General features: G+C 45.5%; 1 protein-coding gene across 3 annotated transcripts in view; it reads left to right on the top strand.

Annotated features, from left to right (window-relative positions):
* Positions 1 to 2,034: 2,034 nt before the first annotated feature.
* Positions 2,035 to 16,420, top strand: part of SMAD9 (SMAD family member 9) — a 39,766-nt gene continuing 25,380 nt past the window's right edge. For 2 of the 3 annotated variants that reach the window (XM_017818667.1, XM_017818665.1), the window contains exons 1-2: positions 2,035 to 2,121; positions 15,637 to 16,263. In XM_017818667.1, coding sequence (XP_017674156.1) covers positions 15,852 to 16,263 — 412 coding nt within the window. In that variant the 5' untranslated portion in view covers positions 2,035 to 2,121; positions 15,637 to 15,851. Of the gene's footprint in view, positions 2,122 to 14,961; positions 15,076 to 15,636; positions 16,264 to 16,420 lie in introns of those variants that run through there. The other variant, XM_017818666.1, reaches the window with a different exon arrangement.

Raw genomic sequence — 16,420 nt, 5'->3', positions numbered from 1 at the left:
AAGTAAAGCTTTAGGAACTGATCAATCAATCTCAACAGCGGCTCTGCTGCTATCCCCCACCGTCTGGGATTGCTCCAGTAGCAGTACTGGCATTTTAATGAACACTGCCAATGAAGATGGACTGGAGATAGCACAGCAGGCTCTGCACCAGAGCGGCAATGGGTACAGACCCACCTTGTCCTGCCATCCCTTTGTTGGTAACAGCAACTGTGAGCAGAGGCATGAGAAACTGGTGGTTTCAACACCTGAAAAGATGCAGTGAGACCCAGCAGTGAGGGCCCTCAGATTCATGATCAAGACCCATGCCTCATTAAGTTACATACCACACCTCAGCCAAGCAACCCCAACTGTGTGTGTAGCGTTTACAGTGTGATGTCTTCAGTTAAAAATAAACATCATTATGGATATAAAATCTGAAATCATGCTGAGTTAGAATGTGTGACCAGCACTTTATTAATGTTTACAGTGATTTATAAATAACAGCATCTCTTCTGCCACTCATCTGTCGAGAAGTCTCCTGTAGAAGCCAAACAGCAGTGGAAAAGCTGCTGGTATTTTAAGATGTTTCAGGCCAAAGTGGGAAAGAAAGACATTTTGGGGCATTACATTGTATATCTCCTTATTGCACCACAACCTTCAGGCACGCGTGCTTCGATAAATTTGTGCTGTGGAGCTGTAATTCCATTGTGGCTTTTTGATGTCTACTCAAACAATATTAGCTTTGCTGTCACGTTTACAATGTAAAAAAATTTTGGTGAAAATGTCAGCAGGATTGTATCTTTAATCATATTTATTGATTGACCTCAAAAGGCTCAGCGCCATTTAACTGAAACCCCTCGGTGCAGCCACGGCCGGGTTCAGCTGGTGCCTGTTCCTAGCACTGCCTGGAGCCCCAATTTCACAAGTAGCTTTTATGTGTAGTGTCCTTGAAGCCACTTGACTTCGCTGATATTTCTCTTTCAGCCCTTCCTTATTACAGCTAATACAATATGCTACATAGCTAGAGATGGTCACTCCTAAGTAATATGAGGGCTTAATAGGTAATCTCTGGAGCAGAAAATTCATCTGCTCCCCAGTGCCGGTTGCAGTTTGCTGTTTTCTGACCAGTCCTGTGCAATGATGGAATCCCTGTACAGTCGGTGTGGAAAGGTGCAGCCTGGCCTCCAAACCCCTCTGCAGCTGTGCTGTCCAACCGCTCCAGAGTGACATTGTCCAAGTTTCTCCCCACAGCCGGGGTTTGTCCCTATCCTCAGATGCCGGGGTCCTCAGCAGCACCCACTGCGAAGCAGGACGGAGAAGATGCCCCACGCCCCGCTTGGCCGCTGTGTCCATCCTCGGGGGGCTCGGAGGCTTGCGACAAAGGCCACGGGGAAGGGCCGGCTGCGGGGGCACTGAGCGGAGGCTCTGAGCCGGGGAGACCCGGCGGCCGCACACAAACGCCGCGCCGCCCCCGCACAGCCCCGGGCAGGGCAGGGACCGGAGTGCCCCCTCAGCGGGGAGCCGCGGGGCGGGCACATACCGGCGCCTCAGGGGGCTGCGCTCCCGCGGGGCGCCGGGCTGGGGGAGAGTGGGAGCGTGTATGGGGGTGGGTGTGTGTGTGTGAAGGGCGGGTTCCGCGCCAGGGGGGCGTATGGTTGTGCCTTGCGGTGAACTCTGTCAGAGGGGTGTCCGTGTGCCCGTGCGCCGGAGGGGCAGAACTCGGCGTCTGCGGACGGGTGAGCCGGCGGAGGGGGCGGCGTGCGGTGGGTGCGTGTGCTGGGAGGTGCGCGGTGTGCGAGCGTGTGTGCGAGCGTGTAACCGTGTGAGCGTGTGCGAGCGTGCAAATGTGTGAAAGTGCGTGTGCGCGTGTGTGGATGTGCCTGTGTGGGTGTGTGCGGTTGTGAGTTGGGTGTGCGGGGGCGGCGCGGCCGGGGGGGCGCAGGGGCGGGCCGGCGGCCGCGGCGCTGCTGGCCGCGGTCCAGCCCGGCGCACTAATACAGCCTGGCGGCTCCCGCCTGACTGACGCCGGCCGGGGCTGCTGCTGCTGCTGCTGCTGCCGCTGCCGCTGCGCCCTGGCTCCGCCGCCGCCGCGCAGCTGCAGCCCCGCGGCGCGCCGAGACCCCAGCCCGTGCCCGCTGGCAGGTAAGAGCCGGGGCTCCCGCCCGCGTCCCGGGAAGGGCGGAGGGGGTGGCAGGGGGGACGGAGGACAGTCCCGCCGCCGTCGCCGCCCCAAACTTCGCGCCGGGGCTGCCCCGCGCCGTGTCCCCCCGGCTGGCGGCCCCGGCCCCGCTGGGCTGGGGCGCTGTGCGGGCGGGGGCTGGGGCCGCGGAGCAGCGAGATGAGACAGACCGACGCCAGGGCGGCGAGCGAAAGGAGGAGCGCGGGGAAAAAACATTTTTATGGATGGCTAAACGCTGACAAGTCTTCCCGCTGTCAGGGTTTCTTTCCTCCTCGTTTAAGTAGGAGAGGGAATAAAAGAAAAGAAACAACAGAGCCCCACATGACACGTTTGGAAATACTTTTCCTTTTAGAGGTTATATTCTGTTCAAGAAATCCCACTTCTGGACGCGCTCCCAGGCAAAACGGAGCAGAATTACTGGGATTTGGGGTTTTTATTCCAGCTACGAACGGTGACTCTGATTGTTTTGTTGTTGTGTTCTTTGGGGTTTTTTGGCTCTTAAGTTCAAACGTTATTATTTGGCTCTTAAATTCAAACCCAACATTTCCAAAAACAATAGCCCTCGATATGGCAAATTATAAATCATTGTAATTTTATCTCTATGCCCAGGCAGCTCTAAATGGAGGGAATTCGGAGTTTGGCTCATTTGGAACAATTCGGATATTGTGTGGTAACTTTGATTTTATGGGTAAATTTATTTGATGCTAGCCAGGTCTGGTTTTAAAAGAGGCATTAGTGGGAATGAAAATAAATCACACATGGACGTGCGTGCACACACACACACACACATGCGTGTGCACTGTTAATTACTTGCATTTTATAAACTAGTGAAAAAAAAATTCAGCCTCAAACGATCAACTATTCAGTGAATGAGTTCTCCCTTAGCAGAAGTGAGAAATGATGTGCACCGCTTGGGAATGTATTCAAGTTGGTAGTGGTTTTGGAAGGACACTGCAGACAATGCAGACTACTCTCTGTCTCTGAGGTGTGAAAGTGTACCTCTCTTTACATGGAAATACTTGTGTAGGAGGACTATTAGCTGAAGAAAACGCTGCAAAATTCTTCCCTCAGCAATGGAAGGACAAATGTCATCATTCAAACAAACCTCAGCCGTTTTAATCCAGCCAGACAACTCCTTTCTTTCAGATTTGATAAGTACCAGTGTCTGGCTGGTTCATCTTTGCTTCCTGTTAGATTTTAAAGCAGAGGCTGGGGAGGTTTGTGATTTGTTTGTTGGTTTTTTAAATATTGAGTTAATTTGACTTAGTAGCTAAAATAAACATGCCCAAAAATACATTTGAAGTCAATTGTATCAAGGATATCATGTATTTACTGAGTTTGGCACTGGTTCCCATTCCTGCCTGTTGTTTGTAATGGAATTAGAAACTTTTTTTCTTGACTTGGTTAACTTTTACATAAACTGATAAACGGTAATTCTGCAAAAATTACTAGAGTAAGGGTCAAGTCTATTTTGTCATGAATCCTTATCGTATCCATATGATATACACAAATTGGAAGATTTACCAATTTATGTATCACATCCATATCAAGATTTGTAAATTGATATGAGGTGGAGATAGAATGAATATGAATATGAAATGAATATGCACAAAGCTGTCAACTGCACAACTTTGTGAAGAAGTTGAGTATTAGTATTTTATTAACACACTTGCCCAAGACTAAGAGTCGTGCACACATGTGCCAGATATCTGCAGAAGGTGGGGATGTGTGTAGAGCAACTGGGTAGCACCTCGGGTTTGAAAGCTACTCTCACAGAAACTCGTAGTAGTGTCCCACCTTGCCTTCAGTGGGTACAAGAGGAGACCCAGCTCACTAAAACAGGAGTGTAGTAGTGTCATTATAATGTATCTCATAACATCTGGACAGTTAATCCTCCTTTCTCTCCTTTTATTCTTTTACAGACTTTCTGCATCTCACATGTGAATCCTTAGTTATCTGCTGTTATCAATCTGGGAGATAGTGTTTCTTGTAATCTTCTCTCCTGAATGCTAAAGTGCTGTAATTTTGATGGCCAGGCTAATCTGTCGCTATAAAGTTTTATTTTTCCATTGTTAAATTCAAAGGACAATGACTACTAATTACGAGTGACCTCTAACCAGAACACTAGCTAGAGTTTATCACCAGTGCTGATACTGACTAACAGTAATTCCAGCATCAGCAGTACTAGGCACCCTTTTGAAAGAAACTTTAAAGGGAGCCAGAAGACAAATATATATATGCTCTAGGAAATTTGTCTGCTGCCAAAAATACAGTGAAAGTGTACAGATATTCCATTTGCTGTGCAATATACCCTTTACAAGTAATAATTACAGGGAAGGAAAAAAAACAACCCATCATAAATATTTTAACTGAAAACAACACAGCAAAAACATACATAGGAAAGGTTGTTCTCTTAGACTGCCTGATTTCCTGCTACAGGCATGTATAAAGAATCATTAGTGTTATTATACATGAACACCAAAAGATAGCAATAACAATGACAATTTGAAATAATCATTGCAGCCCTATTACTGTCTTCAAGAACACTGGTTGTAAGGAAGCATTAGACTCTGAATAGAGTACAATAAAATTAATTTTTAAAAAATATCCCAAATTATTTCCCGTCTTATATTTTGTCTATAATGTTTGAATGGTTAATACTGTGGGAATTTTACAGACGGACAGGTGAATTAAAGAGTTTTGGGTCCTGTGTGTTTATTAGCACAGCTGAAAACCTTGCTGTGCTTTTGCAGATGAGTGGATCTAATAGATTGTGGGATCAGAGCCCAGACTGAGATCCTGACTAATACATATTCGCATTTAAATCAAAGCAGGTGAAACATTATCTGCCCAAATGTTGTGCAGATGCGTGTGATTTTTAGACAGATTGTTCTACAGGACCACTTGCAGGTTTCTTCAGGAACTGTTGCAACATCTTAGACAGATGGCAGGTTGAGCAGTTCGCTTTGAAGTTAGGCTCCTCTGGACAAGGGCACATCAAGGACGCGGTGGAGGTGGACATAGAGCAGAGATTTCCCAGTTTATGCAGTCACTCCTACATAAAAAAAAAAAAAAAAAGAAATAAAAGAAGAAAATCTGACAATTGATTTCTGTTTTTCTGAGACAGCATTAAGATTGAGGTGTGTTTCTGATTGGGCGGAGCAATGCCTTGTCTTTCGCACATCCTTCTCTCTAGAACTTGTTTCCTTTCCACTCTTTTTCCTTGTCAGTAGCAACGCCATCCTCCCTTCTGCCAAACTTAGCATCATCTTTGCCTTTTCTGTTTCTCATAGGTCTTGATACTTCCAGATACCTCTTGATGCTTTTTCTTCATGTTGCTTCTTACATTCCTCCTTCCTTTTGTTTGCAGCTGCCAAAGCATTAGTCCCACACAAGCTCTTTTCTCCCACCTACATTCTGCTCCCAGTTAGCATGACCCATGCCAAAATCCTGCATCTTTTGCTTTTCTTTCTGAAACATCCCCTTTTCTGGAGTATCTGTACGCCTGGTCTTTTTATAGGCTTTGAAATTGTTCCCTGCATCCAGAGTTCCCTAGAACTATTGGCCTCAAACTCACTGTCCGTCCATTAAAAGAGAGAAATACAGAGGAAAGAAAATTAACAGATGCCCGGGTCATTAGAGTTTGTTCTGCATCAGGCTTCCTTTCACCCTTGTTACCTGGCTACAGTAGGAGGCAGATTGGCCATTTCTTGATAACGGTGGTTCTGTGTTTGTTCGGTCTGGTGGTGTGCTTGGTCAGGCAGCCGTGCTGTGCAAAACAGCCGGCAGGAGCTGGCAATGGAGAGACTCTTTCCAGAAGGCGACATCTGCAAACAGGAAAGCTCCGCGTAATGAAGACTTCTTTATAACGTGAATAACCCTGATGATGAGGTCAATACATTTCAACAATACTTAATCTTTTTTTGTGTGTTTTCTTGCTGTGCCTTTCCTTAACAAAAATCCTTTTTTTTTTTTTTTTAAAACATTCCTGTGCAGCGTTCCTCATTCAGGAGAGTTCATAGTGCTTTACAAAGCCATCCCTGTCAGGGTGCCTGTAAGACAGATGCAGAAATCAAGGCACCTGAGGGAAAGCCATTCACCCAGAGGCCTGTGGCAGGAGGTGATCCCACACGCTACCCAGTAGACACAGAACTGACTGGAGGCACAAGCAGTTCATGTGGCTTTTCAAGACTCTCTTATGCTTACTTGCTGGTCTTGTCTATCCAAACCTACTTGTCTCTGTCAAATTACTCTGCTACCAATGTGCAGTTTCTTACCCTGCAGCATATATGAGGTATCTAATTTATCTCTCTCATCGGCAGATCTTGAATTACTTCATACAGGGCATGAGGCCTTCACAGAGACATCTAGAGCCGAGAAACCAAAATTCATTCCTGTGGGAGGCTGCAGTTTGTGACTCCCATGCCTGCCCTGCTGCATGTCCTATAGGACCACCTCAGGCTTCTTGGTGGTGGCCTCCTTGGGACCCTTGGGCTGTAGGGGCTGCATGGGGCAGAACTGAGTGCTAGGAGGGGAGAAGAAGGGGAGAAGCAGCCCTGGAGAAAGGGGATATTCCTTGCAGTCCTGGGGTGGATTTACAGAAGAGTGATATGTTTCTTTTAAAGACTCAGGGCCCAATTTGTGCCTTTTGCTCAGTGTTTTCCGAAGCTGGTAGTTAACATGACATGTCATCTTACATGCTGAAGAGAGTCCAGCCCTGGTTTTACACTCCCAGGCTCAAATATAGGCATATGAAGACTGTTTAATCTCATAAGCAAGTGTTCTGGTTTAGAGAATCTGAGCACCCACATCTTCAGCTGAAGTCAGTGGGAATAGCCAGCCATCTCCTCCTTTGCCCCCACAGAAGGGAACTAGATAGGCAAGTTCTTGCTCCTTTTGTTCTTAGTCCTGTCCTTGTGAAATAACTTCCGTAGAAAGTCCAAGCATATCCAGATATTTTTCATAGAAAATGCCTCAGTGCTGTTGCTTAGGAGCATTGGTCCTTCGTCCAAGGCAATCCCTGCCACTGAATCAGATCTTTATGTGGATAAAGCACACTAATATTAGTGCGTGCCTGTCCTCCACACTTATTTGTTGCAGTTCTCCAAGATGTAAGCCCTGTGGATGCTCCACCCTTCCTCCCCCCCCTACAGGGTTTCACAAGCCACTGAGAGCTCAATTAGCACAGATTACTGCGGATGTTCATGCAGGAGAACCTATATGTCAATCTTATTGCATTAGCAATTTCCCACAGTGATGTACAATGAAAACCTTTTAGGAAAAACAGATTTGAATGTGATATGGTTTGAACACAATGAAATGCTAATGCAATTCCATGGAAAACTGCTAACATGATGTATATGGAAAGTCTTTTGTGTGTGAAACCTATCCCCCTGTATGCAGTTGGCCAGGCTGTCTCACCTGCAAAGCCAGCTGGCCAGCAGTACTGTTGCTCCCCCTCCAGGCCTGCTGCCAGTCAGAGCGGAAGCACTTCTGGAAGTTCTTCCTTTTGAGTATTTTATTGATGATCTGTATTTCACTTGCCTAACTGTGTAATGCTAAATGGCCAGCAAAAGATGTCTGCTGTGTTAATACCATAAGTAAGTAACTCTTCAGGCAGACCTCCCCGATGTGTGTCTCTCTGGGACCTTGCGTGTTACGCAAGGGAGCGTCTTTGCCAGGCTACAGCCAGGAGCGTGCCTCAGGGTGCCCCGTAAGCGTGGGGTGCTGGAGACAACAGACTCCACAGCTAATGCTCAGTGCCATAGGTTATTTCTGACTTTGTGGCATTAGATTCCTGGCACAATTAGGCAGCAGATCTCAGAAACACGAGATGTAGTCCTTGCATGGATAGAACCTGGCGCCAGGTTTCATTGCTGGGATCAGACCTTGCAGGTCTGCCAGTGGGAGCCAGCCTCCCAGTTCCGTGTATTCTCTCAGGAAATGAAGGTATTTGACACGGTGCTCACTCAGCTGGCCCTCAGGTCTCCTGTAAGTAGGTGGATGTGCTACCTTGCAACATGAGGAGAGTGTTTGTTTTACCCTTCTTCCCTGTGTGTACCATAAATTCACAACCAGAGCTCCAAAATGTATTCTCTTCTAACAGCTTAAAACACTAAACTTCCAGAATAGGTTTCCATCAGACTTCCATCAGGTGAAGTAATTGTTCTTTAGATGTATCCTTGTTCACAACGTTCTTAACATCTAACTCTAAGGAAATCCTTTTCCTAAAATGGGTATTTGGGAATGACTCCAAGAATGCCAGTGATTGATAACGAGGGTTAAAGCATCTGATTAGTGTGGATATAAACTTCAGGCCAGCACTGAAGGTGAAATTCTTTTCAAGTCGCCTGCTTCCTTTGTGAAGTGTTTGTTCTGGAGGCACTTGGCTGCATGTTTTGTATTAGAGACGAGTCAGCTTTTATTTTAAAAGCAGGAATTCTATTTTTTGGGCATTTCTAACCGTTCCATTTTTAGAAACACCAATGGGCTTTGCTACAGTTTCTCTGGGAATGGTGGGTATGTGGAGAATGTAGGACTGACTGGCTACAAAATGGGGATAACCAGAGCCATGAGAAGACATTCTGGCTTCCCAGAGCAGGTTGATGTGGCTCCCCATCACCCCACTGCCTCCTGCCTTCTCCCACAAATACGCACTCAAAGCTCCTCCATGGCATATGTGCTCCTTAGCCTTCAGCTCTGCTGGTGGAAAGCAGCAGGGAGAGGGGCTCTTCCTCAGAGGTGCTGGTCTGAGGCTGAGCAAGGTAACCACAGGAAGGGGTGAGACAGGGGCTGGGTGAATGAGTCTTCCTTCTGCCTGCAGGGAGCAGGGTGTGAGGCAGAGAAGAGGATGTGTCCCTGTGCAATTGGATCTTAGAAACTTGAGTGTGGCCCAGCCAGGGAACACAGTGCAGTTCACTCCTTATAAACATCACAGTCACTGGTTTCCTTTAAGAATTAATATCAAGGAAGGAAGTGCAGTCAAAGAGAGATCATAGTGATAAAGTGGTCTGGTTTAATGTTTTTGCACAGACATTGGTTGTGGTAATTTTGTGGGGTACCTTTAAATATTGTGGGAGATTTTTGAAGGCAAAAATCAGTGATAACATCCAGCCCTCTGGTTTGGGTTTACCCTCAGCAATTGGATGCAAGTAGCCCAGGGGCCGAAGCCAGCATAGCCACGTTAGCCTAGTGCTGCACCTGAAGAGAGGGGCTCTTTTGCTTGGTCATAGTAGGGGATGTAGGGTCATAAGGGCTCATCTCAAGGGGTTTTCCGGTCCCTTCTTCCTCCCCAAGGTCAGCACAGTTGTTCTTGAAGCAAGCTGTGTAATATGCACTCACAGACTTCCAGCAGCAGCTATCCTAACATGTATCTGTTCTATTCATATGCTCTCCCTGTTTCTCAAGTGGACATGAAAGACAGATTACCCCTATCCTACCTGCAACAGCCTTTTGCACATAGGTGAACTGTTACCATGTCCATGCCCCTCTGCTCTCCCCATCTTATGCCACACCAATGAAGCTTTGTTGAAACATCAATGTGCTCACCCAGAGTAGTCCCACTGTGGGAGTTGGTACATCCCTTCTTCCTAGTCAGGCATCATGGGCATACCAAAAGTGACCTTGGTGCTTAATTTTCTTTTGTGACAGAATTTATGCATCTTAAACATTTCCACAAGTGTTTGGCCTATGGAAGTGCCTGCAGCTGTGCTAAGGTGTGCGGCTTATATACCTGAATCTTTCCCTCTTTATATCAAAGGAGAATGTGTTATTCCTGTCAAGAGAAGCTAAATGATGCAGAGCAGATGGGGTAATATTTGAGTAATTACACTCAAAATTCAAAGTTCAGAGAAATTATTTGGATGTCACAGATTTTTAGGCACTAGCATCAAATTTTGTCCTTGCTTTATTTGGAGGGCAGTGAGTTCCGGTGAAAGCTCCACAGGGTAGATGACTGGTTGGAGAGGCATGAGGTGCTGTGGGATTTTCTATTTGATATTGATGCCTGCATGTAAAGTTCATTGTAGAAGGGTTTTCAGAACAAACTTGAAAAGACTCAAGAAAATGAGTTTGACAAGTTTGTATTATTCATTTAAGTTTATAGGAATAAACAACAAGATGTTGCCAGGGCTGTGTGAAACATGGATATATTTAAATCCCAAGCACTCTATCTCATATCATTGCAGCTGTTTCCAGTTGAAGCAAACCACGGTCAAATCAAGAAGAAATTTAGTTTCTTAATTAAAAAAAACACAAACAACCCAACCTCCTTTATGTCCCATGTAATTAAAATGCTGGCTATCAGGTCTGTGGTTGTCAGTAAGAAGAAGAAGGTAACATTGTAATGAATAATTCATTCACTGTATTTTCTTGGGTGTGAAAGACAGTGGTTTCAGATAGGTTCATAACAGCACCCTTGTCTGGCAGGTCCCAAGCACAGCAAGAAGCCTCGGGGGATCCCAAATGATGTTGTGGGTGCCACGAGTGGAACACGAGTCTTCAAATGATTTACATGTGTCAAGAGTAACATGTGGCCACCGTTCCCAAGCCATGAGCTGGTTACTCATGACTGTGCAGCTCAGATGTGTGCTTCCACACTGCTCTTCCAGAGTGAGTGCACGTGTGAAACTCCTGCCTAACTCTGAGCTGCTGTGCTTGCAAAAAAACCAAAAAGGGTTGTGCATGAGACCCAAAGCAAGGTTGGTGAGGTTCCTCGCTCATTTGAGGCCCAAGTATTTGTACGCACTTCTGTTAGTTTATTTATTTATTTATTTATTTATTTATTTTAAAGCCCTTTCCCCTTCTGATGTGTGGAACATCCCCATAAGCGAATGGCAGTGCTGATGAAAACCAGGACGTTCTTTGCCATCCCTGAGTGTGTGCTGGCTGCTGCCATCTGGCCACATTTGAAAACATATCAAGACTCAGCTTTAAGAAAACTTGCCTGCTTCTCTCTTTCATAGTAGGTAGAAGTAACTGAATCAGTGCTAGGTAAAAATAACTAACCAAGAGCATGTTCACGGCATTCCTTTTTACACTGATTGACTGAAATTATTTTCTCCCTTCCAATTCTGTTGTGATTTAGTCGCCGAGCGGCAGACTCCAGCTATAATTGTCACACTACTCCATTTTCCAGCCGCATTCATCTCCAAGAACTGCACAGCTTATGTCTAGACAACCCTCTGAGGAATCTCCTTCTGTGGCCTTACATAGCTTTTGCAGTGACACCAAGACTGATGTCAGCCATTTTCGAGACAGATAGCCCTGCCTCTGCCTCTCATGGCGCAGTTAGCCCAGACAAGCGCTTCCAGTGGAGGCAGCACGTTGACTCTTTATTCCAAAGCATACACAATCTGCATACACGTGTGCTTACACACACATGCACAGATATGCTTTTGAGGGAGACTGGACCCTTTGCTTTTTATACAGTTGTGTTTTAAGTCTGGTTTGTTAGCATCCATGCAGTTTTCCTTTTTGACTTCTGCGGAAAACTTTGGGTGAAATGTAACAAGGACTGGTACTGGTACTGCTGTGCCTATGGTAGGGAAATTCCCCCAGCCTGAGGGAATGGTATGAAGCTTTGTCTGGGGAGGTGTAGATTAAACATTAGGAAAAACCTGCCTTATACTGTTCCTTGACTTGAGGCTTACTTCCATGCAATGGCTGTCTCAACCTCCAAAACAGGGTGGCTCTGTGCAGGCTTATCAGGAGTGACCCCTGTTCCCTGCTAACTCTTGAACTACACACAAGAGTGATTTGGAGGTGTGCTACTGTAACAGACCAAAGCTATTCCAGATGCTGTGGTAATAAAGTTCCAGTTTCCCACCACTATTGTGCCATAACTAAGGTAGGCACCCCGTGCTTAGGGGGAATGGAGCCAGTGAACTGAGCTAGTGCATTTCCAGTCCCACCTTCTCCTGCAGGCCCTACAGAAGCGAAAGGTCCATGCTCACATACCATATGTCTTCTGCCTCTTCCCTAAATCGAGCTTCAGACCTTAGGCTAAACTTGGTGATGGAATAAAGATCTATGGCATGGAAGACTGACCATGTTTAGTGTTGACCAGTCACTTAGCTGACAGGCAGATAAAGCCTTCCTTATAGTCCCAGAGGAGAGGGAATCATGTTAGGAATGTACCCTGAATGATGCAGGGTACAGGATAGCACATCATGCTGTCACTGAGGGAGATAGAGGTGATCAGACCAGAACTACCATCATGGTATGGCTTTACACATGTGGTGGGGATATGGATCAAAACTGTAACGCTTGCCTCCCCACTGCCACTCTAAATTGTTGAGCATCAAGAAGCACGCTGGATCATCGGCACAGAAAATACATCAAGCATGGTTTTGAAACATTTCAGTGTTGGAAGTTTCCAGTTGGGTAGGCACATTGCCTGTTACCAAAGGCACGGAGCTGAAGCAACTGCTTCAGTCCTAAAAGACTGTTAAAATTAAATTGTGAATTTACATCCCTGTCATTGCAGCCCTGGAGCAGAGTGGGTGCCTAGGTATTTCATAATGGAGAATCTAAGTGTAGCAACACAGGACTTAGTCTGCTGAATAGTATGCAGTATTATGTAATTTAATAACATTAAACTAGGATGTTCAGATAATGTTATTTGAAATCTGTTTGTTTAATACCATTTATATTTTATGTGTCAGTTGAATTTGGGGAGAAAAAGATTTTAGAAGAAACTGGGGGGGAGCACAGTAGGAAATTGTGCAAAGTACTTATCTGAGACTACATCACATGGTCTGCAAAGCATGGCTTTTGCTTTCATACACATAGTCTTGGCTACTCTCCCACTAGCAACAATAGCGCTCAGACTCATACTGATGTCACTGTTGAGTTATTTAATTTGACTGTACGAGATTAATGTGTTTATTTAAAACCTTAGTCAAAATGGAAAAGAAAATCTTGGGACAATACTTTTACGTGAACATGTATGTTTTCATATCTGATGATTGTATGTTGCATTAACTTATCAGAAGCAGTTGTTTACACATGCCAATGCCCAAGAGACCTCCTCAGATAAGAAGCGTGAGTCATTTTCCCTCTCAGCGTGGAGGAGAGACTTCACTGCTGCTGGTCCAGTGGGCTTTCATCCCAGGCTTTCCTTGCTTCCTGTTGCTGCTTTCAGTGCTTATCCACAGCGATCCCAGCATTGATTCATTTTCTATGTGAGGATGGGATTTGGTGCCGCCAAGCAGTGATGGCAGTGTGGTGGTGGATCCTCCAGAGATTCTCACTGGGGCAGTGAGGGACAGACACCTCCACTGCACAGGATGTCGAGATGCGGCTGGTGCTGTAGTCTCTGTAGGCTGAGCCTGCTCCTGCAAAGGCTGGAGCTTGCCTGCCTAAATTTTATCCACATTATGTTTTATAAGCATCTTGAGGGTTTTTTTCCTGTGATAAATCATTCTGAATTTACTTCATTCTCACATGTACCCTCTAAGTGTTTGAAATAGACTTTGGTTTTTACTAAGAAGCATTATTAAGTGTCCAGTTAAATAGTCCAGGTCATTGGATTTTTACTAATACAGAGCAGGGAAAAAATCTCGAATATGAAGTTTCTCTTGGTGTGAAGGGACAAGTTTGGGCAGTTCTGTGGAATCAATTGGTCATTGACTGATGAATGGCATGAGCAAGAGGGTTTCTGCTGTGCTCTGTCAGGAACCTCTCTTGATAGTTGAGGACAAATGGACACACACATAGATTGATAATGTAGAAATTGCGTAAGCCACAGCTCAATACTGTGGTAGGTGCCTGAAGCAAGGTGGGCCTGCTCTGCCTTTCAGTTTTGTAGTCCTTCTGTGCATACTTTCATGCAGCCTTCTGTTCACTGGTTCTTGGAATATTAATCTCTCGGGGAATAGCAACTACTGGTGGGGTTTGTGGTGTGCCAGGGTGTTGCTTTTATGCTGCTTCCGTCTTCCTAGTGCAGTAGAAGGCATTTGGGCATTTGAGCCCCCGCCGTCACCATTGCCACTGTTGTGGAAGAAGGGAAAAAGCTTGTTGTGCGTCCGTGTACCTGCATTTCTTAGAGTGCTTGGTGTCTTAAAGGGTAATGCAGTGGGGCAGAGGGGTGGGCATGGGAACAGAAGAGCTGGTAGAAAAAACAGCTCCAGGCAATCCTTGGTCCTCAGATTGTCTAAGAGGCTCTGATGCCCTGGGCTGTGTGTGCTTACTCTACAGCATGCTCCAGAGCTGTATGGTGCCGAAGGTATCAGACTATGCCAAATCTTCAGGATTGGCCTCCTGTATCAATGTGTTGTACCTGTGCCTGCACATGGTGTCCCCAGGTGCCCTTTGAACTCTTACAAGAACTGTACATTTAAGGAAATTGCAGAATAATATGGTTTGTGAAGCTCTGCTGCTCCCCGAACTGGGCGACATGTGTCTCCTCAGTGGCTGCATATAAGTAGCGCTGAGGACTATGAGCAGGCCTTTACTGGATGGGGGGAAAGGTCCACAAGAGTGGACCAGGGCAGTCATGGAGCTGCTTTTCTAGAAGCATCCATTTAGAAGCTGTTCCCATCTTCTCTTTTAAGTGCCCTCTCTATATATAGTTCAGACCTTTGGACTACCTATGCACAGGGGGTCCATGAAGTTTATTTAAAGCAGTAAATAGCTTGACATACGAGGACATCTTTCCTCGACAGGGTTCCAGTCAGTGGAAATATGTCATTTACAGCTAAAATTAGACTGTCTCCAGCTACATGAAGGAAAAAAAATAAAAACCCTCAAGAACTAAACTCTTTCTGTTGGACTTTTTCAGATATAGCAACTCCTAGCAAAACTAACTGAGGATCCACAAACTGTGTCCAAAAGTATGTGATTTGGATCCAGAAAGCTGTGAATTGTTGAAGAGAGAGAAAGAGACTGTCTAGACAAAAAAGGTTTTTCTCTTCCATGTGAGAAAATATAAATAAGCTTAGAGAATACTAATAAATCTTTCAAAGGCCCTAAATGAAACCTGAGAGTAGTAATTTTAAATTAGTTTTGCAGTTAATATTGTACAGCTCTTGACAGTACACTGTGAGACTGGAGTGGCAGAGAGGGAGTTGAAATCAGTACAATATTCTACTCCTTGCTTCCATAAAATTTGATATTACAGATTTAGTTTCATAGAAGATGCTTTGAGCTGAACCCACAGATACTAGCATATAAAAAAGAGCTACATTTTGTTTTCTAGTAAATATAACCCTAGTCGTGCAACAATTTGCCTGATGCATTGAACTCTAAAGAGAGCTGAAGTGGCTGGATGCTTAACAATTTCCATCATCCAACTCTAAAAGGAGTGGGGAGGGTAATGGGGAGGAGAAGCTTGGACCCAAAATAAACATCAAAAACCAAACAGAAAACCATTGCAAATTAACTACACATTTTGAATAATTTCTCTTTCAAAATATTTTATTGAAGGAACAATGAAAATAGTGTGTGAAGCCTAACTATGTATTGTGTTGCTGTTCCAGGCTTCATCAGCAGTTTCTTGATGTTTGGAAAGTTCTGAGACCCACCCTGTCGGACCACTTGTAACCAGTGCCTAAGACTACAGGAACGTATGTGTGGAAGAACCTTTCCTTGAAGGAAGTGTCCCTTGCTATACTGTGGAAACGCCTTGCAAGCCTTGCCAGGCAGGAGAGTAATTTGTGCTTCCATTGGCGCTTGTCTGTAATCTCTGCTTCTTATGCACTCCAGCACCCCTATCAGTTCCTTGTTCTCCTTCACCAGCCCTGCAGTGAAGAGGCTGCTGGGCTGGAAACAAGGAGATGAAGAAGAAAAATGGGCAGAAAAAGCTGTTGATTCCTTAGTGAAGAAGTTAAAGAAGAAAAAGGGTGCCATGGAAGAACTGGAAAGGGCTCTGAGCTGCCCGGGTCAGCCCAGTAAATGTGTCACTATCCCACGTTCCTTGGATGGGCGGCTGCAGGTGTCTCACCGCAAGGGGCTTCCCCACGTCATATATTGCAGAGTGTGGCGCTGGCCTGATTTACAATCTCACCATGAGTTGAAACCACTGGAATGTTGTGAATTCCCATTTGGCTCAAAACAAAAAGAAGTGTGCATTAACCCCTACCATTACCGGCGGGTGGAAACCCCAGGTAATTATGTCATCTGCCAATGATTCACATCTCTCTATTAGCTCTTGCTCTAGCAGGTTTAGTCTTGGTGCATCCTACGAGTTGTGCTCTGAAATGTGAAAAGGCAGGCTCCATCTAATGGAAGGATCTTGGGTCTTACCCTGCCCTGTGGCATCAT

Source organism: Lepidothrix coronata, unplaced genomic scaffold, assembly GCF_001604755.1.
Source record: "Lepidothrix coronata isolate B3197 unplaced genomic scaffold, Lepidothrix_coronata-1.0 Scaffold69, whole genome shotgun sequence".
NCBI classification, from domain to species: Eukaryota; Metazoa; Chordata; class Aves; order Passeriformes; family Pipridae; genus Lepidothrix; species Lepidothrix coronata.
Note: the sequence above shows the minus strand (reverse complement) of the source record. Positions and strands in the feature narration are given on the sequence as shown.